Source organism: Parasteatoda tepidariorum, chromosome 6 (assembly GCF_982258835.1).
Source record: "Parasteatoda tepidariorum strain Cologne lab strain chromosome 6, Ptep-v5.0, whole genome shotgun sequence".
Taxonomy (NCBI): domain Eukaryota; kingdom Metazoa; phylum Arthropoda; class Arachnida; order Araneae; family Theridiidae; genus Parasteatoda; species Parasteatoda tepidariorum.
The window spans coordinates 62,567,845-62,595,445 of record NC_141760.1 but is presented as its reverse complement, the minus strand read 5'-3'; the positions used below and the strand labels follow the sequence as shown (position 1 = coordinate 62,595,445).

At 28.7% G+C, this 27,601-nt stretch overlaps 1 protein-coding gene across 1 annotated transcript in view; it reads right to left on the bottom strand.

The window, feature by feature from the left end:
- The window catches only part of LOC107457170 (cell adhesion molecule Dscam1-like), a 269,534-nt gene that overhangs the window by 128,046 nt on the left and 113,887 nt on the right, over positions 1–27,601 (bottom strand). The window contains exon 3 of the mRNA XM_087165950.1: positions 11,130–11,291. Within this exon, the coding sequence (XP_087022076.1) occupies positions 11,130–11,291 (162 nt within the window). The remainder of the gene's footprint in view (positions 1–11,129; positions 11,292–27,601) is intronic.

Genomic DNA, 27,601 nt, shown 5'->3' with positions numbered 1-27,601 from the left:
CTTTTTTTTAAACGAAACGAGCATATGAAGTTATATCTCAAACAAACATATTCAACTACATTTTTTTACACGCACCTGTTTTAAGCTACTTTCATTTCTTTAAAAGTAATAGTTAAGATATTTCAAAAATATTGTTTGCCATAATCAGGAATAATTGATTAAAAAGGAAAACCTTCATAATAAGAAAAACAATATATTATTTTATCATTTATGAATCGCTTATCTAGACCTGCATACATCCCAGTGCATTCTTCAATAAAATAGTGTGCAAAGAAATATTGAACCATTAAACTGTCGTAAATTCTCAAGAGATTTAATTATTTCCTTGCAACGTTAACCATTAAACTCTTATACAAGTCCTATGAATGAAGGAAAAGTAATATAGCTTTAACAGGGTAAAGGAAAGGACTTACAATAATCTTATTGAATTACGAGCTCTCCAAATATAAAAAAAAGAAATCATAGTTCAACGAAAACTCGCATAAATTACGTTAGAACATCATAATTGGGAAAGTTGATTCCTTAAGCTTTTTACCGTACTCTGTTTCTATCTTTTGTTTTAACGAAAGCGGAACATCATAAAAGAAAAGTTGCAACGTAGCTGAAAAGATTAAAGAAAAACTTTGTTTATAATTGAAAGATTTTACTTTCTTTGTTAAATATGCCTATGTAAGAAAAATATTTCTTTTTGTTGTTAATCTCCAATAATTTATTTTTGCAATTTAGTAATAGATATATTTTTATACTAAGAGTACACTAAAGAATAGTAATAAGCAAAATTAATAAAAACTAATTTTAAGCTCAGTACAACAAATAAAAAATGACTAATGCAATTATGCAGTAGCTAAGAGTGTAAGAAAATAAATATTTTAAGAACTACATTTTTCATTATCACTAAAAGCACGGAAATTTATCAGATATTTTTAGAACCCCCCCACCAAAAAAAAAAAAAAATAAATAAATGAAAAACAAATGTGGGGAGTAGGGGATTTTCGATGATTACTTGTGTGTCACAGATCATACATCTTAGACCGTCAGAATATAACGAGCAAAAGTGTATTAGGGCGATTCTTTCGTTACGTGTGTTACTTTTACACGACATATTTCAACTTTAACACTTATTATAATAAACTTGTTTGATATTTTTTATGTTTTTCTTAATTTGTTGTTAAATCTATATGTGTTGTAAGTTTTCAAAACGAAGATTGAAGGCGCAAATTAATTTGATGTTGAAAAAAAAAATTTCTGAAATTTTGTTATGTGTGTTACCCTTTATAATGCTAGATATTTGAAACTTTGAATATATTCATTTAATTCTGTGAAGTATAAAGGCAAAAAATTAAGATATTTTCTTTTATAGAGAAATACAATATCGAAGCTGTGTTTAGTGATTTTTAAAAATTTCTTGCAACAGTAAAAACTTCTTTATTTTGGTGAAATTGGTGCGTTACGTGTGTTAACTGAACGTTACGTGTGTTACCCTCTGTGAATATTTCAACTGAGAAGTCATAAATGTTGCACTAAAACATTTATTTATTTTAATTTAGCAGAAGAAAAACAGTTTATTTTAGCAAATAAAATAGTTAATTTTCTGGAAAGATGGTTGTAGCTCTTCTTTATACTGGTTTAGAGAGTAAAACATAGCAAATCTTAGGCACACCTATTCCTTCAAAATCATTTCTGTTTGGAAACAAAAATATGCATATTTTCCAATTATTTTATGCAAATATTGCATTTTAAGTTTACAAGCATGTGCATTTGCGTCCATAATGTTCCCGAGATAGAGCATATGTCGTTTTAATTTCAGTTATAGGCGCACTTCTGATCAGGAGGGAACAGAAATTGACTTACTGACTATTTGTGTGCCACAATGTGCATCTATGCATCTTATTCAAGTATCTAACGATACTTATGCATAGATTTTATGCTTTGTATTACCGTTGCCATGTATTGATCTTTTCAATTAATATCTTTATTCCCTTTTGGCTAATATATAATACTGTTGTATTAGGCATGAGTTGATTGGTTAGCTTTGCAAACAACACTGGTTAGCAAATAAATTTTTTTGTATAACAACACAATGATATAAATAACTTTGCTTTTTGCTTCGCTTTCAAGATTTTGTACTACACACCTATCCCATAGAAGGAACTTCTGCATGTGATATCGTAAAATATTTCCAAATTAATTTCTTTTTTTATATTTTGATTGACAAAATATGAAATAATTCAACCATATATTTATTTTTAAATTCTTAATTTGACTTATTACTATAGAAGGTTTCTGTTAGCTCATCTTCTGAAGTAGAATCGTTTTTAAACAGCCTTAAAATAAAAGTGTAGACATTGTTTCACCTTTGTCTTTGCCTTAGGAAAATATTGTAAAGGACTCTATTTTAAACTCTTTAGGAGAGTATCGTCTAAGGAAACAGCTGCTGTGAATAACGGAACTGTGGCTGGATAGCATAATGCTGATTGAAATTCGTTTTTATATTCAAAAGAATATGCCATTGCAAAGTCAACTTGAATTTCCCTGGTTTTAATGCTAGATATGTTTGTTTGGAAAGTATCACCTCGGATTCTTTTAACTCTTACGTATTATTGAAAGTTTGTCCAATTTTCAAGAGTTATTTCAAAACATTCTTCTTGCACATTTGCCATTATATATTTTTTATTGTGAGCTATTGTCATATTTTTCTCATCGTTACCAAACTACAATAAATGATGGTTAGAAACCTATAACAAGCAATGAGAAATTTTTGTAAGTATCAGAAGCACCCTTCCAACAATTAGATCCAAAATTTCTTTTACTTTATATACATAAATACTTCTATCATCACCATGTATTGTCACAAACTTAATTTTAGCCTTCCAGTTAAAGAATAAAAATTTCATAATATTTGTTTTGATTCTAAGTTTTACAGTAGCAATAAATTTTTTAGTCATAAAGCACTAAATATGGAAAATTAAACAATGTTTAGGATGCAACTGACAAAAATCAGTATAAGCCTCTCTTAGAAACATTGTTAGATAGTTCTTTCGTTTTATTGCCCGCTTTTCCCCGTAATAATCCAGAGAACCAGCTCTTGTTTCAATACAAGCATAGTATAAACAATCTAACTTTTGAGGAAAATCCATTGATTAATAATTAAATTCATCTGAAATATTTAGTGGTGAACCTTTTACATCATTATCAATCTGTTTTGAAAGTTCAAGTCTAACTTTCATTATTTCCTTATTTTCTTTCCTTTGAAGTGCAGAATCTTATGCTCTTTTCTTTTTTCCTTCATCTTCTTATTCTTTTAAATCCAGATAAGGACATTATTTTAAGCTTATCCATTTTATAATAATCTAGCAAATGTAGTCGAAATATTCTACTTAAACATAAACGTATAACAAATAGAAGTTTGGGAAAACAATTTCCAAAAGTTTCAAAATTATCGTCTTATTATGCTGTTTTTTTATTAATGCTTATACCGACCTGATTTTACAAAAAACCACAATCTTACAATTCCGTATTTGTGGCATTGAAGTTGCGTGGCGATTATAAAAAATGTCCGAACATGATTTAAATCTTTTATTGAAAATAAATAAATAATTAAAGTGTATAAGTACCTCTAACACACATAACAGTAACGCGCGTAACTTCTCGTTACGTGTGTTACCTTGAATAAAATTAATTATAAAATTTTAACTATTGGCAGTTTTAATTCGAGAATTTTTTCCGTCGCATATCTTGCCTTCTTAATTTATAAAACAAAAAATTTTTAAATTTTCTTTTTTACTAAAGTTTTTACAGAAAAAAATGCAAAATTATGTTACGTGTGTTACTGGGAAATTAGACTATCTTGATTAATCGACTTTCAAACAAGCAAAAAAATTTAGGCCAAATTAAAAAAATACATTAAACAATGATAAAAGAGTAAAATAGTTATATTTATTACTAAAAACTATTTTATTGCTCTTTAATATTTTAAGAACTGCATTGGAATATAACATAACAAAGAAGAGAACTCCTGTTAAAATTCATAGTGTTCCACCTTTTGTTAGAATTCACATAATTATTTTTTGTAATTCAAAAAATTATCTTAACTATTAAAAAATGTACATCTTCTAGTTTCCGAAATTGTGTCATTTTTGATTTTACGATAATTTTGAAAATTTAGTCACTCAGGACCACTTTTCGTGGAATCGCCCATTACAAAAAATATAAATTTTGAATGTAGTTCCTATAATCTAAGAACTTTTTCTGCATCGGAACACCAGAAATGGTGGCAGCTACTTAACACCAAAGTTTTGTTTTACAGAGTGTTCCATTACACAAAATTAAGGATTCAAAACTATTATTTTTAATTTATTTCCAATGGCACATTAAAAGACAATTAAATATAAAAAATATAACAATAAATCAATAAATGAGACCGAGCAGTCTAGAAGCGTTCCTAGATTTATGTCGGAGGAAGAACAGAGCTTCTAAACAGGTGAGACAAGTCCACCTCTTCGTGGAGATCCCACAAAGTACAAAAAGGATCAGGAAACACGTTGATGTGACGTAGATGTTTATTCAGGTAATCGTTTTCAGACATCAGACGAAACACGGCGAAAGATTTCATCCTATGCCACTGAAAAACTCTTTAGGCCTTGGTTTATTGGAATCGCGATTTTTGAATTTTTCGTGGAAAGAATCCCTGAAGATATTCATTGTCAGACATTTGACATTTCTGGAGATCAGTGACCTTTTTTTTTGCCAGCCAGGAAATCAACCGCTTCTTTTTTCAGGATTCCACAGTGGGCCAAAATCCATTGAAGTACTACTGTCTTATTATAACTATTAATTTATCTCCTCATTTAAATAAAGGGAACCAAATTTTTATGCTGTGCAAAAACTTTTCATGTATCTGAACATTAAAATCCAAAATGGTGGCAATTACTTTACATCAACGTTGTTCTCAACTTCACCATATCCAAGGATAGTTCCTGGTATAGTGAAATACCTAGAATGTTCTTTTACACTACTTGGTACGAGGTAGCCACCACCATGTTTGTTATTTAGTAACAATAAAATTTATAATTACAGTAAGATGCGATACACTTAAGAAGCAGCAAAGTCGCTTTTACGATGCAATCAAAAGCAAAAATCATAAATTTATGCAATTGACAGATTTATGTAAATCTTATGAAAAAAAGCTAACTATTGATTTGACTGGTTTATCAAATCACTCCGACAAGAAGATTGAAATAACTTGGAAAATAGCAACCACAATGAATATCTTTATAAATCAGTTACGGAGATTGAAAATTACCTGGTTTCGACGAGTTTGTCAATTAAATCCAAAATGACACAAACCGCCATCTCGGAATCCAAATTTTCGCTATCATAAAATTGTACAATTATTCACCTTGAAACTTATAATAATGGTTTAAAAGTATTTGTTATGCATCTAAATCATGTATACCATCATTTCAAACAGGAATTTAGCTAAACAGTTTAAATATTCAAGCTAATTTTTCGATGGGTTTATAGAGCTCCGAAAAACACAACCTTCTTCACCAACGGGCTGCAGAGTGGGGTAATCTTTATCAACTACTAGTGTTCATACAAAACTACATGTTTTGAAATGCGTACGAATGCTCAATTTGGTATAAACTTGAAATAACGTAATCATTATTACGAATTTTAGAGTTTTTCAAAGTTAAGTTAGTTATTATACCACAGTTTTTGCAGTGGAGGTACATTTTAATACTTTTAGATGTATCTTAACGCTAAAAATATGAGTAATTACTTTGCACCAATGTGATGTAGGAACTCAAAAATCAAAATATAAATATCTTTTTCACACATGCAAAATCATATATATATATTATAATAGTGAACTTTAATTTCAGTAAATATATAACAGAATTTAAGACAACTATCTCACTCCAAAATGTATTCAAATGTAAACAGTTTATTGATGATGTCTAAAGGGCATCTACATTGGTGTTTTCGGATATTTCACGTATGGTGTGTAAGCGCGTAAGCTTGGTGTAAGCTTTCCTCATTAATAGAGTTTTAGATTTATTCTTATCATTAAAATTGTATAGTTTTGCTTGGTGTTAACTTGAAAAAAAAGGTTTTCCTTCACAAATTTTTTTTAGTGGTTATGCAACATCAAATTCTGAGGCATAGTACACCACAGTTGTCACAATGTAGAGATTAGGAACTTTTAGTTTTAATGTTTTCTAGAATAGAGCTCCAGTTAAAATTTGAATGTTCATGCTAGTTATAGAGTGGTTCGGAAAAGGTGCTAGATTCTTCTTGTACTGGACGGGAAACGGCAGAAATGGTTTTTCACCCTTTTCGGTGAATTCCTACCCTTAAAACTGCATATGAAAGTTTGACTTGGTGGTAACTTGAAAAAAAAAGTTTTCATCACACTATTTTTTGGGTTATTCAACATAAAACTCTGAGACATAATACACTACAGTTATTACAGTGTAGAGAGTGGGAACATTAACTTTTGATACTTTCCTGAAGAGAGCTTCAGTAAAGATATGAAACTTCATCATAGCTATAGAGATGTTCGAAAAAAGTGATATATTCTACTTCATCGGACGTAGAGTCTCTGTCATCGGGCGAGAAACAATTGAAACTTGTATTGTCATCAGGCGTGGAGATACAGTTCAAATTTAAGCAGATCACTTTAGCTAGTTAAAAATGGATCGAAGTTTCGATTGTAAAATCTTATAGTTTAAAACGCAGAAGTTATCTATTAAATCGCAGTAAAACAGGTTAAGAATCTTCTTACATTTCTGATAAGGAAAAATATGATCTTAAATTTAATTGAATCCCCTGGTATCCCTCAATTGGAATAATCAATATTTAAGCAGATTGTCGGAAAGCTAAATTTAAGAGGCTATTAATTTTAAAAAAGGAACATTTTCCATCGTTAAAATATGGATTAAAATCATGTTTAGCGAAAATTAGTAAAATCTTAATAAAAACTCTGAATCGATATAATTCTTGAAAATATTACTAGTGACAAACCTACTCATAAGTCTTGAAAGGCAATATGAAATATGTTCTGCCAATATAAAAGAGATTGCAGTATTATTCTTTTTAAATAAAATAAAATAGACGACATTAAATAAATGACAGATTCTATTGATAAAACTGGTAGCAATTATAAAGAATTAAATCAGAAAAAAAACCATCAAAATTCTTTAAATATTTATTAAGAATCATTACTACTTTTTCGAATGTTAGAAATACCCAAAGTTTCTCCTTGGTATATTAAGTACACATGATAGTGCATGTTTCGACTCACTCCAAAGCTTCAAACAAAGTATTAAAGATAGGTCATACATGGAAAATATAAGTATTTCTGTTTATAGTAAAAACAAATCAATTCCATTTTTTAAAAATAGCATATAAATCAATAATTTTAGTTTTTATTGCTATTTATTCCACTGCACTTTATAAATAAGTTGTGTAATTTTTTAAATTAAAATTAAAATTTATTAAATTTTTAATGCATAGAGTGACCTAAAAGAAAAAAAAAACTTTTTGAAAAAATAACGGAAAAGGAATTGTTTCTAAAAGGAATTGTTTTTAAAAATGCTTTTATTTAAATAGCAAAAAATTTCCCCCTTTTAAATTGCAAATGTTTTGTAACAGCAGGTAAAAAATGAATATGATAAATGTTAGCAAATTTGAGAATCCTAAATTTAACATAAAAATTTTCAGAAGAACATTAAAAAATGAAAAGCAAGTTTCTTTTTCAAAATTTTTTCTATGATATTATAAATAAATGGAGCCTTGACCTTTGCTGTTTTAAACATGATATAAATTATACTAATCCTACATTTTAAGAGATAATTAACTACTTAGTTTTATATAATATTATAAAATGGTTGATTGAACTAAGTTTTAGATAAAATTTTAATTTGGATATGAAGTATAAGCATTTTATTTGGAAAATAGAATATTTAAACATTTAAAAGAAGCTTTAATTTAGTTAAAATGATAAAGGCATTAAATTTTACATATATTTCCTGAACTGTGTATATTTTAGATTGTTTTTCTTATACAGCAATATTATAAAATATATAAGTGTTTATGAGGACAAAATTGAAACTATTTAAAAATCCTTACACGTAAAAAGTTTCTATATTCATAAAAAGTCATTATATTATTTCATTCTTTATAAAAATCTAAATAAATTAAACATACTTATTTGTAATTAAGATTTTCTGCTGTCTATTTTTTTAATTTTTTTTATTTTTCAATTTCTGACGAATTTCATTGTCGGAGTTTTATTTTTGCATCAAGAAAATTTATTTTAGGAAAACAATGTGATTTAAAAATCACATTGACCAAAAATTGAAAAGAATATTGAGATAAATTTAAACTATTAGCTCAATAGTAAACGCTGACATATTAATGCTCATATTAATGCATTCAATAGTTTAGTTATTATTTAAATATAGATAAATCCCAAGAAAATCTCAAGATAATCTATAGATAAATCTCAAACTATTTAATTTAAATAAAAGATTTTGTAACTTTGAACGTATAATATTTTATTTTGAATAAATTTAGTTGTAATTAGTTTGTTGAAATGTCGGGAAAAACTTGAAAATGGGTGCCGATTTTTTAAGTGCTCGAAACATGCCGATTTTTATATTTTTGTAGCGAATCAAGCTTTTTAATCAAGTAATACTATGTTCTCTAATTTAAAAATATTGATCAATATTAAATTTTTACTGATTGTAATGCAAAAAATTATTCTGCTATATTAGATAAACTGGTCTATAAAATATCCTTTTTCGTTGTAGCAGCGTTAAACTGTTGAAAATATTTATTTTAATGTCGTTATTATGAATCACAATTATTTTTAAATCTTAAAATGGCGGAGTTTTCAGAAAAAAATGACTAGCATTCTATTTACACTGCACCATTTTTGTATTCTATTAAAAAATGGTTTATACGGATCATGATTTCCAAAAGGCGTCTAAAATACTATTTGTAGACTTTTTTTACAAATAAATTAATTTTGAGCAATTGACACATGAAGACTGACATACTTTTTATGTGTAAATTTGCTTAAATTCTAAACGAAACTATCCTCTTCGATTCTGTTAAACTTACATTGAATTCGTCTTATAATCTTTCTGCACTACGTGAATGTTCCACATACTAAACTATTTTATTTCTAGATTTAGTGTATATATACAACTGAAATTAATGATTCTTTCTTCATATTGTTTCGTGAAAGTAACAGACTCCTATGAATACTTTATCAAACTGTAGTAATAGAATGTGTGATACTGAATACTGAAAAAATGATACACAAACATTTTTACAGTGTAGCCCAGACCATTATGAGAGTGATAATTAAAGAGAGAGATTTCGATTATAATTAAGAGCGACAAATTAATGTTTCTTACTCTATATTGTCGCGTGAAAATAACTGACTTCTATGAGTATTTTATCAAACTGTAGTCATAGAATGTGTGATAATGAACACTGAAAAAATGATACGCAAATATTTTTGCAGTGTAGCGCAGACCATTGTGAGAGTGATAATTATAGAGAGATATAATGATTATAATGAAGAGCGACAAATTAATGTTTCTTTCTCTATATTGTCGCGTGAAAATAACTGACTCCTATGAGTATTTTATCAAACTGCAATTATAGAATGTGCATTACTGGATACCAATAATGGTGGCAGTTAATTTACATCGAGTAGTGTAAAGAACATTGTTTTTTTAAGTATACCTGTATTTGTCCTTGTGGCACTACACCAATTTGGTTTAGAGTAGTTTGACGTAAAGGAGTATCTTTTTTGATGTTATGATACACTAACATTGTTGCGCAGACAATTTTGAGAATGATAATGTAACTGAAGTTATGTAAGTAAAGTACTTACAAGGGTGTGAAATACCAATATTTAATGGAAACCACATCTTAATATGGCCAAATGTGCGGCTGAAAATTCATGACTCGATAACGATGTTCCTAAGGATTCTTAATTTAGTTTAAATTCGAGGTAGGGGAATGTGGCATAATTATGCTGGTACTCTTTGAAACTCAAAAACACACCAGGACCTGCTAGACACGTCGTCATTGTCCTGTTGGTAGACACTATCATACTAAATAAAAACAATCTCCGCATAGTTGCTTACGTGGTCTGCAAGGACACATGCCGTTGTGTTAATTCACTATATCTTACACAATGTTGACTGCTTTTAGAGAATACTATGGATACTTTTCTCAAACCATAATGTTTCTTTTTATAGTTTTATTTTTTCCGGGAATTGTTGAAGATTGTATTTTTCTGATATTTCACATTATATATCTTCGTCACCTGTCAAAAAAGGCTAAAGAACATCAAAAAATCTATTTAATTTTGCACCCAATTGTGGTACTGAGGCTTAAAACCAGCTTTAATACACTGCAAACAGCAGTTAGGGTACTTGATTTAACAGACATCTGCGGTGGAGACCTATGCAAATTTGTTTCGCTTGACAATTGCTTAGGAAATAGTTGGTAGCCCATTAGTTCATTTCGGCGACCAGTTGGTGACCGGTAGCCCATTCCCCTGCTACCCTGGCTCACTATTGTTCTCTATGACCCTTGATGCACTGCATTTACCACATGCCATAATACCATTTTGCCATGCACAGTATACGCGGAATATGGTCACAAGTATTTAATTTTAAAAAAAATATTTCCTTCAGAAATACTTTTTTTTGCTCGGGAGTAAACAATCATGAATTTCTTAGACATCGGGTAAATCGCGGCATTTTTGTGTTACGTCAATAATTGTAAAGTTTTGATAATTGAATAATTGAAAATCTAAACACCACATATTCACCCTTTCATTTCTAATGCCATTGTCTTCTGAAATTAGTTTACTGAATTTAATTATCATACTCAATACACTAATTTTGTCCTCCATTAGCTTTAAACTTTTGATCTCTACTCCTCCTTAAAGTTAACGCTATAAAAATATTTCAAAACGCAGTTAACTTTTAGGCTATTAGGAGAATAAAAATATTTGTGAATCATAAAAGCAAAATTTTGTACCTTATAGATAATTTGAAAAAAAAAACAGTATATAACAGAACTGTAGTTTTACCTACCTGCTAAGGCTGTTGGTCTTATTACAAATGATTCATCACGGATCCACGAGGTAACGGTCACATAGTCTTGTACGAGGCCAGGTAAGTGACACTTTAACACAGCAGTATTTCCAAGAATCACAAATTCATCATAGACATCTACAGCATAGGGCTGATGCACAACTGTAAAAAATATCAAAGAAAACATTATTTGCTGTGCAATAGTTAATGACTGTGTTATCTTTAATGTAATCGTTTTATAACATACTGCGCCTCACATAAAAATTGAAAAAAATCTAACTAATTTGATATATCAATAAAAAAATTTTTTATTCTGTTATAAATAATAAAGACTGCTATTAAAATGCTATGTAAGATGAGCAATTTAAATATAAATGAAAATATTTGTGAATACAACTTTGAAAATATTTTTAAATTTTCTATCTTCATCTCCTAATCATGCTGGCGTCTAGCTGGCGTCATTTCACTTACTTGTGCACTCGAATTTACGCTTAGCACCCGTTCACGAGTTTTATGTAAAATAAATATCGATCTTCTATCATCACTGTCATGTTATTCCTATAGTGATTATATTTTTGCGGAAGGAATTTATTTGGATAAATTTCATCTGTATTTAATTATGTTTTAAACAGGAAAAAAATATTTGTGCATAAAACTCTGTTAATGATAATCATGAAAGCAGATTATTAGAATTAAGTAATTCCATATTGCAGTTAATAACACAAATATTTTATATTATTTTTAATTTTTAAATTTCGAATATGCATATTTTAAATCTATAATGAATGTTAATTATGGGGTTTAAATTATAATATTAGAATTTACGTCGTTTGTAACTTTGAGTATTAGAATATAATTTTATTAGGGATTAATTCTACAGTAGAATACTAATTGTTCATTTATAACTACATTAGTTCGACTTAATTAATTATTTATTGAAATATAATATAATCATAATTTAATTACGAAGGCATTTTTAGATTATTGATTGATGTATATTTTTCAGACACTTTAAACATCATACGTGCTATTGCGTATGTCTTAAAATTGGAATTTATTGTAAAGTTAAAAAGAAAAAAAATGCAGAGCAAAAACAATAGTTTTTTAGAAAAAATATTTTTTTTAATATTTAAAAGTATTTTCCGCTGCCATCCATGGTTATAAATAAGAACTTATTTTTTTTATGGACATTGACTATCCAGAAATGCAAAATTTTCGATACTTTGTATTGTTTCAAAATTTTTTTTATCAGATATGCACACTCTTAATTTCATTGCATGCATATACATAGAAATTTGAATTAGCAAGAATGAAACATAAATAGAGTGAAAGCGATTTTTTTTTTGTGCAAATTAAAAAAAAATGTTTTGAAAGAGTTTTTTCTGCATTGCGCACTTTAAATAATATTTACCCTTCTGAATATTAATTACTCAAAAAAAATGTTATCCTACGCATTTTCTCTTCCATGCAATTTATTTCGAAAAATACAACTTTCAGCAACTCAAATTCAACATCTATTTGGCAAACAAGTTTCAATTTCAAAACTCTCATATTCCCAGGTGTGTAACTAAACTCCCTTGTCACAGTTTACCTTCAAGAAATAATTCATCAAATTATCGTTTGTTCATTTTTTCCTCCAAATTTGCGACATAAAATGAAACATTCTGAATCATGACAGATAGCTTTAATTAGAAAGAGTAGAGTGTTGAGAGTTTCTCTAGAACAATTTTCTACCATTTTGGACAAGAATGCTCGCTAGATTACTTTAACTAAGTGCACATACTTTCGGTAAATTATGCTGAGAGAAAATTCCTCCTAATTAAATTAGGAGATAGGTAAAATTATTAAGGAATTCTCTGTCTAGAATAATTATTTTCAGAAACTTGAGTTTAGTGTTAAGATGTTTTTGTATTTTGCTCTCTGTTTCAGATTTCTCAAGGGGAAATGCATTTAAAGCAATATTTCTAAATGACTTTTTTACGCATTTAGCTGAATTATTTTTTAAAGTGTTTTTCAGGATTTTGACTAATTAAGATTTTTTAACTATCAAATTAGAATTTGACTTTAAAAATTTGAATAATTGAAGTCAAAAATATTCGAAGCCGTGCTTTTTGTTCAAATCGTTTTCCAAATCTCTCAAATATTTATTCTAAATTTAAAAGCCGAGTTTCAGAAACGATATTATGACTTTTTGGAAGCTTTATGAATCTATTAAATATTTAATTTAACTTAAAGTAACAATGCTAAATGCCTCCTGTATTTCAATAAATGTTTTATAATATCTTTCGGAAATGTTTGATATTATTTTAAAAATGTTTTATATTTTAATTATAACTTAGTTTAAAGAGTAACAATGAGATAATAGTAACCAAATATCTGTACTTGAAAAGATGAAATCAGTAGATTTAATGAACTTTTAACATTAGAAAGCTCTGCAATAGCATTTTCTATGTATGCTTATTTTTTTCTTATATTTTCTGTTGCTTAAAGATAAATAAACTATAATAATAATGTGAAAAATTTAACTATTCAACTAAAACGGATTATACTTAATGGAGATCTGGAAATCTGATGTATTATTTACATAATTTACAACGCTGTTTATAAAAGGAGTTTCGTAATCTAATAGGAACACTCTAATAGGATAAACCTTTCTTTATGCAAGTTGTATTGCATGGCATCTATTACGTATGGCAATTATTGGCATCTATTGCATGTTAGCAATTATGTATTAAGTGTGCAGGATTACATATTTATGAGCCATTTTCCTAAATTATTTGGAGTAATTTACTGAGATTCTCTCATTTTTAACATTTAGGGATGTATACCATGTTATACTCTTCACAATATGTTGATATTCGATGTTAAATTCTTCACAATATGCTGTATCTCCATGTTATATCTTTCACAATATAATGCTTCTTCATGTACTCTTTGCAATAAGTTGCATCTCCTATACTCTTCACAATATTTTTTCCTGATACTCAATAAAATAATTCAAATAAATAATTTCAAACAGACGATGCAAGATGTTTTAGAGTTAGAGCAAAGTTAAATAATATTTTTATAATCAATTGTGGGCATAAATAAATTGAAATTCACCCGTTTTAATATTTAAAAACATAGATAATATTATTCTCTTCATAACGTATTACTTTTTCATGTTATACTCTTCGCAATATATTGCCACTCCATGCTACAGTCTTTACAATATATTTATAGCATACTGCTCAGAATAATTCAAATGTATAATCTAAAGCAGATGATGGAAAATGTTCTTCAGATAAATCAGAATCATACAATTTTTTTTATATTTTTTTCTCACGTTATGTGGATAAATTAATTGAAAAAATCCAATTATATAATTTAAAACTATGTACAATGTTATATATGTTATATGTATGTTATTCTCCAGAGACAGAGTCCCAGACCCCTATCTTGAAATAAATTCTTATAGATTTGAAAAAATAAGGAGTTTTATTTACTTAGGATCAATTATCACCGTTGGCAACATAATTACTCCTGAAATAAAAAACCGACTCTACCTGGCAAATAGGGCTGTTTATGGGCTGAGAAGATTTATTAAATCTAGGTTTATTTCTTGCAAAACAAAGTTCCTAATCTGCAAAACTCTTGTCCGGCCAGTCTTGACATACGCTTCTGAAGCTTGGACAATGACGAAACAGGAGGAAAATTGTATCGAAGCGTTTGAGAGAAAGATTTTGCGGAGTATACTTGGTGGTGTAAATGAAAACAATAACTGGAAAAGGAGATTTAGCTTCGAACTGTACAAGATTTATAAACAACCTGATATAATTAAATACATAAAAATAAATAGAATGAATTGTATGGCCCACGTGATTCGAATGAGTGATGACAATACAATAAAAAAGATACTGCTTTTTAGACCCACTGGAACAAGAAAGCGGGGAAGGCCGTGGTTGAGATGGGCTGACTCAGTGGAGTCTGATTTTCTCGTAATTAATGAAAATAAGTGGAGATCAAAGGTAAATCGGAAGTCGTCATGGAGAAATCTTCAGAGGAAAGCATTGGCTCACATTGGTCTGTCTGGCCAACTATGATGATGATGATGAATGCTATTCTCTTCATAGTGTGTTACTACCCCATTGTTATACTCCTTCACAATATGCTGTTTCTCAGTGTTATATTGTTTGCGATATATTTATGCCATACTCTTCATTTTGCGATGCAAGATTTTCTACCTATAAATTAAATTAAAATGTATTTTCTTCTTTCTTTATTTCTTTTTACTATTATATTACATTCATTTTCTTACTATTTTAATTTAATAAATTTCCCATAAACAAAGTATCAGCTTAAAATAAGTATTACTCCTTTAATTAGGTTGTACCCGTGCATAATAGTATAAATTCCCTTCCATATTGCACATGCACTTAACTCTTATTGTAATTAGAGATTAATTGAAGCATTATATATATGCATCTGTATGAAATGCAGGAAAGGGAATTTTGTTATATGCAAGGTTTCACACCATAAAAATAAAGTTTTGACGTAAAAACTCATTTTAATAACAAGAAAAAATAATCGGAAAACAAGGTAAATCTTCACAAAAGTACAAATATTTTTCAAAAAAAAAAAAAATGGAGCCTCCGGAGTGGGTGTTTTTATATTGAAACTACACTCCCCAGAAAATTTTCTTAGACATTGAAAATTAGATCAATAAGGTAAACCAACCAGTCAATGAACATTTGATAAATATTTTTTAAAATTTAGATTTCAAACGTTTTTACTTAGATTGATTGGTAACAGTAATTTACGATAGGAAGTCATCCAACAACGCATTGAGTTGGCTGGTACATATAGTTTCCTCTGGAAATTTTATTGAATTTGTTAGTATCTGCTCAGCACCTTGTTTCCATGACGAAATTATAAGGTCAGTGTTTGTATTAATCCGTTTAAAGTGCAATTAATTGCATATAATAATTTGATTTTTCTAACTGTGAAAAAAAGAATTCAAAATATGGTTATGAAAGTTACGTCTTATTTATTTTAAGCATCATAGCATAAGTAAATACAGAGATTAGGGGATGTTTATTAACTGGATTACCAAACGATGAAAAACCAATGAGAGAACAAATGCTCCTTTACTGGGATTTTTTCAAGTTAATGAAAATAAAAGAAAATTTTTAATTTTTTTGTGCCTTTAGTCATATTATGCATCAAAATTATGTTGAAAATACAAAAAACAACTTCTAAGCAGTGAAGGAACAGGCATGTTCCTTCACTGGGAATAGATTTCCCAGTGAATGAACAGTAGGTGTGAAATATTATTTTACATGGCTCTAAGATAATTAGCAGTCCTGCGATATAGAGGGCACCTAAAATTCTGCTAAATGCTGTATGAATAATTCCTAAAATAATTTAATTTCAAAATGCTAATTTAATTGCTAAATTTATGAAAAGAATTATAATCATAATTTATTTATAATTTATCTTTATAAATGTAGTGGTTAGTTCCATCATGCGTTAAACAGCTTAATAAATTATGTTTACTCATCGAAAACTAAATAAATATAATTATAAAAACTTGAAAAGAACATTTCTTTGCCGGGTTTTGAGAAAATAATAACTAAATTATTATCCTAATGCAGTCTTTAACGTCATGACGGAAGCTGGTCGGAAACATCCATTTAAACACAGCCATCCAGGAGAAAAATGGGTGAAGCTTTTTTTAAGTCGACATCCACTGATAACTCAGTGCAATTCCAAGATAATTTCAAAAGGTGAAACTTCCCTTTCTTAAACTGAAAATAATATTCGAGAGTGGTCTAAAGAACTTTGGAGGAATCTTAAGGAGGGGAGTAGAAGGAGGGAGGTAGCCATCGCATTCTTTTAAAATGTGATCGCATCTACAATGCGAACGAAACAGGAGTTGAATACTGGCCTTAAACGGGAAAAATATTTGCCCCTAAAAATTATAAGGATATATATTCTATAGTTCCTAGGAATGAAAAAGAAATATCAACAGTTTTGGGCAACATTTCAGCTAGTGGAAAAAAAGTACATCCATTGGTAGTTTTTCCTTACTGAAGAGTCCATCGAGGTATTACAGAATCAGTTCCTGCTATATATTTCATTGGAAAAAGTGATTCATGAAGTAAATCGATGACCACAGCAACACTTTACGATTATATTGCAAATGCTTCTTCCTACCCATGGCTTACGATTATATTGCAAGATTAAACTCTTAAGCATGTTCTCCATGTCTTCTCCATGTTCCCATAGGCGAAAATTCTATCAAATTCCTTATTTTGCTTCTTCTGGATGGGCATAAATCTCATGTCACTTTGAAATTGAGCAAGTTTTGTTTATCAAAACAAATTCTCTGGTTCAGCTTCCTACCTAATTCTACTAGTGTATTCCAACCTTGTGATGTAGGCTTATTTTGATCCTTGAAAACTTGAATGAAACTTCCGTTAGATCCGTAGAGTCGTAAAACAATATGTAGAGGTAATTTTACACCCATTTTTAATAGGCTTTTGAAACATCAACTGATGAAGTTAAAATGCTTTTATAAAATGTGGTATTTTTCCATTTGATGTTGAAAACGTTGACTTTAACAAATGCATGCAAGACAGACACAAAGAGCTAATGAGCAAGAAAGATTATCAGCAAAACACATATTTCGATGAACGAGAACTTCGAGTAACGATGCACTATTTCTTCCGAAGCTTGAGAATGAAATCTCACAAGATATGTTGCATATTTTTAAAGGAACATTGACAGAAGAGTCTAATATCCCAAATATCCAATAGCCAGTGCTTTTCCAAAAATGGAAGAGTTTATTACAAAAAGAAAATTTGATTAATTCATACTTTGGCACTGAAGCTGAAACAACTAACATTGATAATTAATGATAATGATATCTTGAAAACTGATTTTGAGATAAGTCCTCTTGTGGCATTGTCAGTTGCAAAAACAATTCGTTCCATTAGTAATCAAAGTCAGAAAATGGTAAGTACTGCTGAAGACCCACTAGATATAAGTTAATGAGAGATACATTTTCCTCAAACTTCGAAACACCCCCCCTCCGCAGAGGATCAAAATTGTGATGGCATGTCTTCGGATCATCCTCAGGGATGTTTCCCAGAACGTCGCCAATAGCCCATTGTGCAGCTCTAGTGCGACGTAAATTAACAACAACATTGAAACACCCTTTTCCCATCAATTATCTAGTGAAAAATTCTAGAAATAGTATTGAAAAATCAGAAGAAATTTCGAAAATACAATAAATTGGCCAAATATTGGGAAAAAGGAGGGAGATCAAATCAAAATAAAAAGAAATCAATCACCTTTTGCATTAACTTCAGAAAAGGAACGAAAATTTTAAAAGACTGAAAGAGCTGAAAAAAGAGTTAAAGCAAGAAATTATGATGAAGAGAAAAAAATATTTAAAAAGATAAAAAGAAGCTTAAAGAACAAGGGGAAAAAGATTAAACGAAAACGCGATAAAATAATAGTAATAAAACATCATCAGATTACACAATGATAAACATTCATGATTTAGATTCGACTATTAAACTGTGAGAAAGAAAATTAAAGACATTTTTTTTTAAATTCTGCATTCAACCCCGTTTTAATTTCCATTTCCTGACTGAATAGAAAGTAAAATTTTCCACTTTCACTGTGGTTAGATGCTATAATTCCAAGAAAAAATCCTTGTTTTTAGGCATTTGTATGGCCTAAGAATTACTAAAGAGCATAAAAATTCTCAAAATTAACTGTTCATTCACTGGAAAATTTAGTGTTCATTCACTGGTAAGAATTGTTCCTAAACTTGGTTATCTTACTACTTATAATTTGAACCACTAAAAGCGTAAAACGATATCATGTAAGTTCTTTAATTTTTTTTACACAATTTGCATTTAATAAAAAATATGTTGGCACTGTCATTTAGCTAAAATTACAAATTTTGAAATTTTTATGATTTTTTTAAAGGCAAGCTAAGCTTAAGCGTTCCTTCACTGGTTAGTTTACCCTTCTTTACTTAAACTTTCTCTGTGCCATGCAATCATGAAACAATCTTAATTAATATTGATTGTTAATTAATGTTAATTCTTAACATTAATTAACAATCTTAATTAAGTGTTGAATTACACCATATGACTGATGAAGTTGAACTGTAGTAAAGTGAATTCACGTTTAAGAATGAATAATTAGTACCTGGAAAATTATGGAGGAACTAAAACATTTTACTCTATTAGCATGCTGTGCATTTGGACTAAATTATGGTTCAGCCCTGTCTAATTTTTTTAATACTGTCCTAGAATAGCTAATCGTAATTGCCGATCTTAATAATAAAAATGTACTTAACAAAACTAAAAACAAAGATTTATAAAGGTTTTAATGACGTAGTATAGTCTTAACATGGACGTCCACGCTAGAAAGAAAAAAATTCAAAATGAATAAATAAGTAAAATAAAGTAAAGCGTACTTATTTTATCAGAAGTTATTTACCTATAGTTATTTTTTACTGGCATTAGCAAAATATTTATTTCCAATGCTGCTCTTTTTAAGGTAATAAAAATATAATATACTTTTAAATGTTTTCAATTTATGTTAATAAAACAATTTATAGTTGTTTATTAAAATAAAATAAATATTCTTTTGGCGCATATTAATTCAAATAGTTTGCTACGCACGACATTAATTAGACAGAAGATGATTCAGTGAGATAATATATTCCTGCACAAGCAAACTAAAATAGTACAATAAAATTTATAGCTTGTGATAATATTGCTTTCTAGAACACGTTTAAAAGCTTGGAAATGAGTTTCTGTGGAAAGGAATGTTAAAAGTTTAAAATAGTAGTTATAATGCAAAATCTACTAAATATTTAAAATATGTAAAAATGCTTATTTTTATTCGAGAAAACGTATTAACGTATATTTAAAAATAAAGTGTTTCAATTTAGAAAAATGAAACTAAATTGGTTTTAGCTATTAAAATTTAGAAAACTCATTAGAAAACGAGGCAGATTAAATATTATTCTTTTAATGCTTGTGAAATACTTTTATAAATGATGCTAATTAAGCTTTTTTAAAAAGTCTAGAAACAATTACAATACGAGTTTAAAAATTGGATGAGAATAAATATTTAAAATCTCGTTTAACAAATTATAATTTAGGAACTAGATTTTTTCTATTTTTAAAATTATTAGATGTTTGAAGAATTTGTGGAATATTTTTAGAATAATTTAAATCAAAAACTGTTTTGAATCAGTTTCTTCTAAGTTATAAATTTAAGACCAGTTTTATCAATTTTTGTAAGAAAAGTCTTTGCAGATATACGAGATATTTTCTCTTTATCACCTTCCGTAAAAAAAAAATTTACATAAATTCATAAATCCATTTGCAAGTTATAGAAATTTATTTAACTTTGTCACATTTACTTGCTGAAATCCTGAATTTAAAATTTACTAAGAGGCTCAATTTTTGAAAATAAAAATTAATGTTTCATTATTCCATTTCAAACCAAAATGATTTCAATTGTCTTATAGATGAATTCTAGGATAACAGAAGTCTTAGTAGCAAATTTTTAAATGTTTTTGGTTAAACTCTATTTAAAATCAAAAATTTCATTCTTTATTCCCTGCTCGTTCTGCTCACTAGGCTCTGCACTGTAAAAAATTCCTGACCATATTATAGTAAAAAGTACCGGCAATTTGGGTAATCATCCCTAAAATTCATTGATATCGTTAAAGATTATATCATAGATTTTTATAGTGATATTTATTTAAATCGAATAATTCACCGATTTTACGATAATTTTTACTACAGAAATTACGATATATTAGATTTTTTGTTCCGTAACATTTTCCGTAAAAATGAATTTTCCGGTAAAAAGTACCAGCAACTTGATTGCCGGCACTTTTTACTGTAATTTGATCCAAAATATTTTCTGTATGTAATTACTTTTAATCATTCTTTTATTCCCTAAAATTAATACATTTCAAACAATAAAAGATCATTTTGCTTTTAAAATATATAATTATCTAATTTCTTGAAAGCACATTTTGCTAATAAGTGCTTACGAAAGGAATGATTACCTAGACGAAATAACAAAATGAATGATTACCTAGATTAAAAAAAAATAACAAGGGGCATAATATTTGAAAATATTTAAATTTAGGATCAATTCAAATAGAAGAAATTGTTTTTATTTCTCTTCATCTTTCAGTTTATATTTTTGTTGTTGTTGCTGTTGACGTATGCCTGTTTAGGCAGAGGGAGTGCGATTGTTCTTTTTTTTCCAGTGGCGCCATCTATGGCTAAAAATTCGACTTCTCCCACACCATACGTCGCACCCGTTTATAGGGCGGACCCATTCATACATCCATTCATTCATCCACAGATCGTAATTTTGTCCTGAATCAGAACACGATCGATCTCCAATCCAGTACCCCCAGAGGTATTGATTTGTTACGGGAACATCGAGGACTTTTGCGACTCGACAGATTTAACGTACACCAGTCTATATTTTTTTAAAATTCCATTATAAATGTTAAGATCTGTTATCTGGCAGCCTCTAACCACTCGCTACGTTATTTGTTGTTACTTCCAATATTAGCATAAGCTCGAGCATATTTTTCACTACAATAGATAGATAGCCATTATTTAAAACAAAAAGAAAGTGTACAAAAATTCCCGGATTAAATATCCTAAAACTGCAATAACTTTCGAACGAATTGAAATTTTGAGAAAAACAAAGACTCTTCGTAAGTTCAGAAATTTAAATTGCCTTTTCACCCCCCCCCCTCTTAAATTTCAACTCTTTAATTGCATTCTTGCAAGCTGACGAGTGACCCACAGACTATTTTTATCCCAAACGCAGCAGTTAACAATTCTCAAACTATCAATTTTCTACACACCATACTAATTTACAAACGTAAATTAGAACACCGAAAAAAATAACAGTGGTGCCACTTACGATCGTTTAATGTAGGTAGATATATGATTTATATTTGCTAAATGCACGTATAAACATGCCAAGTATAATTAAAATATGCATACTATTTTGAATATAGTTTAACTTATAAAAGTTTTCTAACAGATATTTTCAAAGTAGTTGTTGAAAAAAGTAGTTTTACAAAATTGGTATTAGCAAGAATCTATGTAAAATGTTTCTTATTTATTAATGAAACATATGAATGAAATCTCATAAATGAAATGTCAATCTCTAGGTTCTAAATTGTCGTATTCACTTAATAGAAAAAATATCAAATTACAAAATGCCATTAATTATTGTCCAAGCCCACGTCGTAAACTTGAATAATATCTAAAAAGATGAAGTATTTTAATGGCAAGTTATTTTAGACAAAAATTATATTGAAGTCATGTTTTACGGGAAGAAAGAGATAAAATAAAATGATTTAATATATTTTTATCTCTTGTATAGCACTTTAACAAAACTAAAATACAACAAATAAGAAGAAGCTACGCAGTCAAACAAGAAACACTTAGAGATAAACAATAAGATCTTCGCCCATTCAAGTCAAAAAACTTTTTTCTTTAATTTGCTTAGTCAAAGAGATAGAAAAAAATATCCTCCGTTTCTCTATCTTTAGTAGAAAGATTTCAAATGAGTTTAGGGTTGACACTTAATCCTGTACATTGGAGAGGAAACTTCCAAACTATATTCAAGAAAATCCAATTTCCGTATTTCACTTTATCGAATTCCGCTATCGAATATTTAATTCAATACCAAAATGACTTTAAGATGGTCTTCTAGGAGAAATCCAGGAGTAAAGAATCCTGAGTAACCAAGCTTCAAATATGAATGCATTGCTTTTCAATTTACACCAGCTTCGCAGACTGAACTGAAAGTGATATCACTACTCTCTTTTAAATTTTTCTTGGATTTCAATTTAGTAAAGAATGTAGTCTTTTTTTTTTAATCTCTAAAAAGACGAAATGAATGAATTAAATGAGATGGAAAGAATCTTCAAATGTGAGACGATGTAATTAGAAAATATTTGATTCAAAGGAATAAATTTTGGAGAGGTGAAATTTGTTTTCTCTGATTTGGTGTAATTTTTATTTAACAGGGAAATCTATTGTGAAATGTTCAATGATTTTTTTTTTATTTTAACTTAATCCTTGGGAATATTTTTGATTTTTTTTTAAAACAAATTCTAACTCTTTTTATATAAACTATTTCATTTCATTTTTATATTTTTTGTAAATGGATAGTTTTTGAGTTTTAGGTAATATTTTTTACGATTCCCTCACTGGAAAAACTACAGCACAAACTTTGATAATAAAAGAGAGATCATTAGAAATAAGGATTTATACTTTTATTCTATGAAATTATATTAATGCCAATATACAGCACCGTTATTACTTATACCTTCTTTAACAGTTTGTGCGTGACGATTTGGTATTCTTTTAAAATGCTAACTGTGCTAAATCAGTGCTATACACTAGTTTCTTCTTCAAAAAGCTAGCTTGAGTTAGCTTACCAGCAGTTCCTTCAATACTAATGTGATTGTAAGATGGTTTTTCCCGGAAAAAAACAGGAATAAAGAATACAGAGTAACCGAGCTTCAGATATGAATGCATTGCTTTTTAACTTGCACTGACTTCACAAACGGAGCTGAAAGTGATGTTACTAGTCTGTTTTGCATTTTTTTTGGATTCCAATTAATAAAGAAAGCATTCTTTTTATAATTCCTTTTAATCTTTAAAAAAATGACTTCAATGAATTAAATGAGATGGAAAGAAACTTAAAATGTGAAATGATGCAATTAGAAAGCATATGAGGTAAAATCTGTTATCTTAGATTTTGCGTAGTTTTTACTTAGGAAAGGAAATCTATTGTGCAACTTTTGACGAAATTTTTCATTTCACCTTAATCCTCGAGAATATTATTGAATTTTTTAAAAAAATGCTAACTTCCTTACATTTACTTTCTTATATTTTGATATTTAGGTAATGTTTTTTTACGATTCCTGCAATAAAAAGTTAACATAGAAATTTTGGTAATAAATAAAAAGATATTAAAAGTAACGATTCATATTATTTCATAAAATAATATCATCGCACCAGTGTTATTCTCAGCGTCCTAAACAGTTGGTGAGTTCGAACGTGATATTCATTTGAGATGTTAACAGTGCTTAAACAGTGTGACACTTTTTTTTAAATCGAAAAGCTAGCTTGTGTTAGCTTAAGAACAGTTCATTAAATACCAAAATGGTCTTAAGATGGTCTCCCAGGAAAAATCCAGAAATCTAGAATAACCAAGGTTCAAATATGAATGCACTGGCTTCGCAGACTAAATCGAAAGTGATACCACTTGCCTCTTTTAATTTTTTTTTTTTGATTTCAAGTTAGTAAGGAATATAGTATTTCTATTCTTTTTTAGTCTCTAAAAAGTTGACTTTGATAATTGAAGTGGAACGAAAAGAATCTTTAAAATGTGAGAAGATTTAACTGAAAATAATTGATTCAACGGAATAAATTTTGGACAGGAGAGATTTATTCATTTGATTTGGTGTTATTCTTATTTAACAAGAAAATATATTATATAATTTTTGAAGAAAGATTTGATTTTAAATTTAACGTGATTTTAAACTAACCAAAATGTTAACTTTTCTTCATTTTTTGTTTTGAAAGTTTTTGTAAGTGTTGGTAAATTTAGACTCTTAGATAATGATGTACTTCATGTAGTACAAAAAAGTTGTATGGTTCCTTCATTATAAAAGCTCTATTAACACGTATTTGGCAATAAATAAGAACATATTAGAAATTAAGGTACATATTTTTATTCCATGTAATAATATTATTCGCCAATATATTGCACCAATATAACTACAGTCCTAAACAGTTGTTACTCACGGATTAGGTATCTATCCTGTACAAAATGATTTCTTAAAATTGAGTAAAAATGTGTCAAAATAGCTCCTAAAGAATTATATTCAAATTGGAGTGTAGTGACATGCTCAAAATCGAAACAACAAATACTCAATATTGAGAAAATTTTATAATCTCAAAAAGGGAGCGTAGAGAGAAATGTGTGTGGATGTCTGTTGGACGCTGGTAGGATTCAAACCAAGAACCTTCGGGTTCGTAGCAGGCAGTGCTAACCACCAAGGAAAGGGCTTACACATTACTTCAGGGGGAGTTAAGATTTATGCAGAGGCTCACATAATGACACATCATGCACTCATTTCTTAGACAATCGCTGTGTAAATAAGCATAATTATGATTATAAATCTTCATAAATTATTCATTATTTTATATAATAAGGGTTGTGGAAATTTTAAATCGTGCATTTTTAACTGTTTATTAAACAGGTGTTAACTGGACTTTGAACTATGCAATTTTAAATAACATAATTCACAATTTGAATGAAATCCATCAAATTGAATCCATCAAATTGAGTCCATCTAAGGTTAATAACCTTTGATGGACTAAAAGTTAAAAGTACATATTTTATTGACCATCTTGAGCCGTGGTGGTTCCAATACGCTGAAATGGGTTCAAATCCCATCGATTCAAATTCTGCACCCGGCTTGCACTGACCACAGTGCTGACGTAAAATATCCTCAATGGCAGACGGATCATGGGTTAGAGTCCCCTTGCCCTCAGACTAACCGTGAGAGGGCATCATGGTTTTCCTGACTGTGTAAAGCAAATGCTGGTTAGTTTCATGAAAACGTCCTCCACTGAGGCAAATTTCCCCTCAATACTTGATCCAAGAGTTCCTTTGTCTTCCAGATTGGGTTGAAAATTTCAAAGCTACGGAGTTGAACATTGGTAGTCCTAAGCCCAAATTGAGTCGACTGTTCTTTGACGGTTATAAAATTCGACCATCTTTGTTCAAGTTTTTGATTTTATTATTTAAAACTATAAATAAACTGCAAAAATTGTTTCCTTATACTTCAAATACTTTAAACTTATGCAAAATAATAGGTCATTAAATAAAATTATAAATTATTAGTAAAAATTATTTTTACCATCAAGCTCACAACCGAGATGAAAAGAAAGAATGCATGCTGATTTTAATTTTGAACCCTCTATACTGAACAACACCCACTAGTTATTGGTAATGAAAAATCTAAAAATTTCTCTTGAAAATTGCATTCACATTCATTATTTTATTAAAAATTAAATGCTCCTTTTTTAAAAATTAATGAATTATTTTATTTTCGTTTTATTATATATTTGATCTTCAAATAATTGAGAAGAATTGCTATTTTTGTATTCAATTTTTTTGTCTTTTAATAGTGATTTCCCAGAGGAATTCAATGATAGCAACAAAATACATAAAATTATGCGTAATTTATTTTCCTCGTAAAACATGAAATGAGAAAAAGTAATATGAACATTCTTGAGATGTTGACTTATCCTCCGAAATTGCTCCTGAGATCCTAACATATTTATGTAGTCAACAGAATTATAGTTTCAAAGAGCTATAAAATGTCTTCATTTTATAAGAGTTTCGAAATGTCACCCCGAGAGACTTATCCATGTGCTTACAAAAGCATAACATTTGCAAAAATATGGTATTAGTTTATCCGTCATTCGGATATATTGCTCTGGAGTGTTAAAATAAGATTGAAATTTTTGCAGCAAAGTGTTTTATGCACTTAAATTATCAAAATTATGAAAAATTTATCTGTTTGTCACGTACATGTAGTTACTCTCATGTGATATTTGTTTGTAAATAAAGTTAAAAATAAAGTTAAAAATAATTAATTTTAAAACTAGAGACCATGGACTGAAAGGGTTGGAGATCTGATCATTAAAGAGTAAATAAATATGAAAAACACAACTAATAATAAGCTATAGGAATGCTATTCATATAAATGTGTTTAAAAATGGGATAGTTTCAGGATGTCAATATTTATGGGTACTTTTGGATATTAACGGGTACTTTTGGGTTAGCCGAGAGCAAGGAAATTCAACTATATTTATCTTTTTTTATTTAATATTTTTGTAAAAGTTTATTTTGCTTAGAGTTTTAAAAATAAATAAAAAATAATAGAGAAAAAAATATGAATGAAAAAAAGTTGGTGGATGTTTACATTTTTATGTGACTTTTCGCTTGAGTCCGGCTAACTAAACCTGTCAGTATTTTTAACTAAAATCACTTTCCTATTTATTTCTTGTATGTCATAATCTTAGACTCTGACATTCTGTAGAATTATTTAATTCTTCAGAATGGCTGAAGAAAAAACTGAATAGAATCAGGTAGGAAAAAACTTTTGTAAATATATAGGTTTATCAGGTTTTAATGATAAATAGCTTTAAAATTTATAACTTTTTCATTTTACACAATTACCCAAGATCTTAGGCAAGTACTAGGGTATTGTTTGCTTTATTATAAGTTCAGATGATATATTTTAACAGCATCCGAAATTAATGATTGAAAATTTAAAATAGTACAATATATATTTTTTAAAATGCAATTTAATCTTATACACGTGT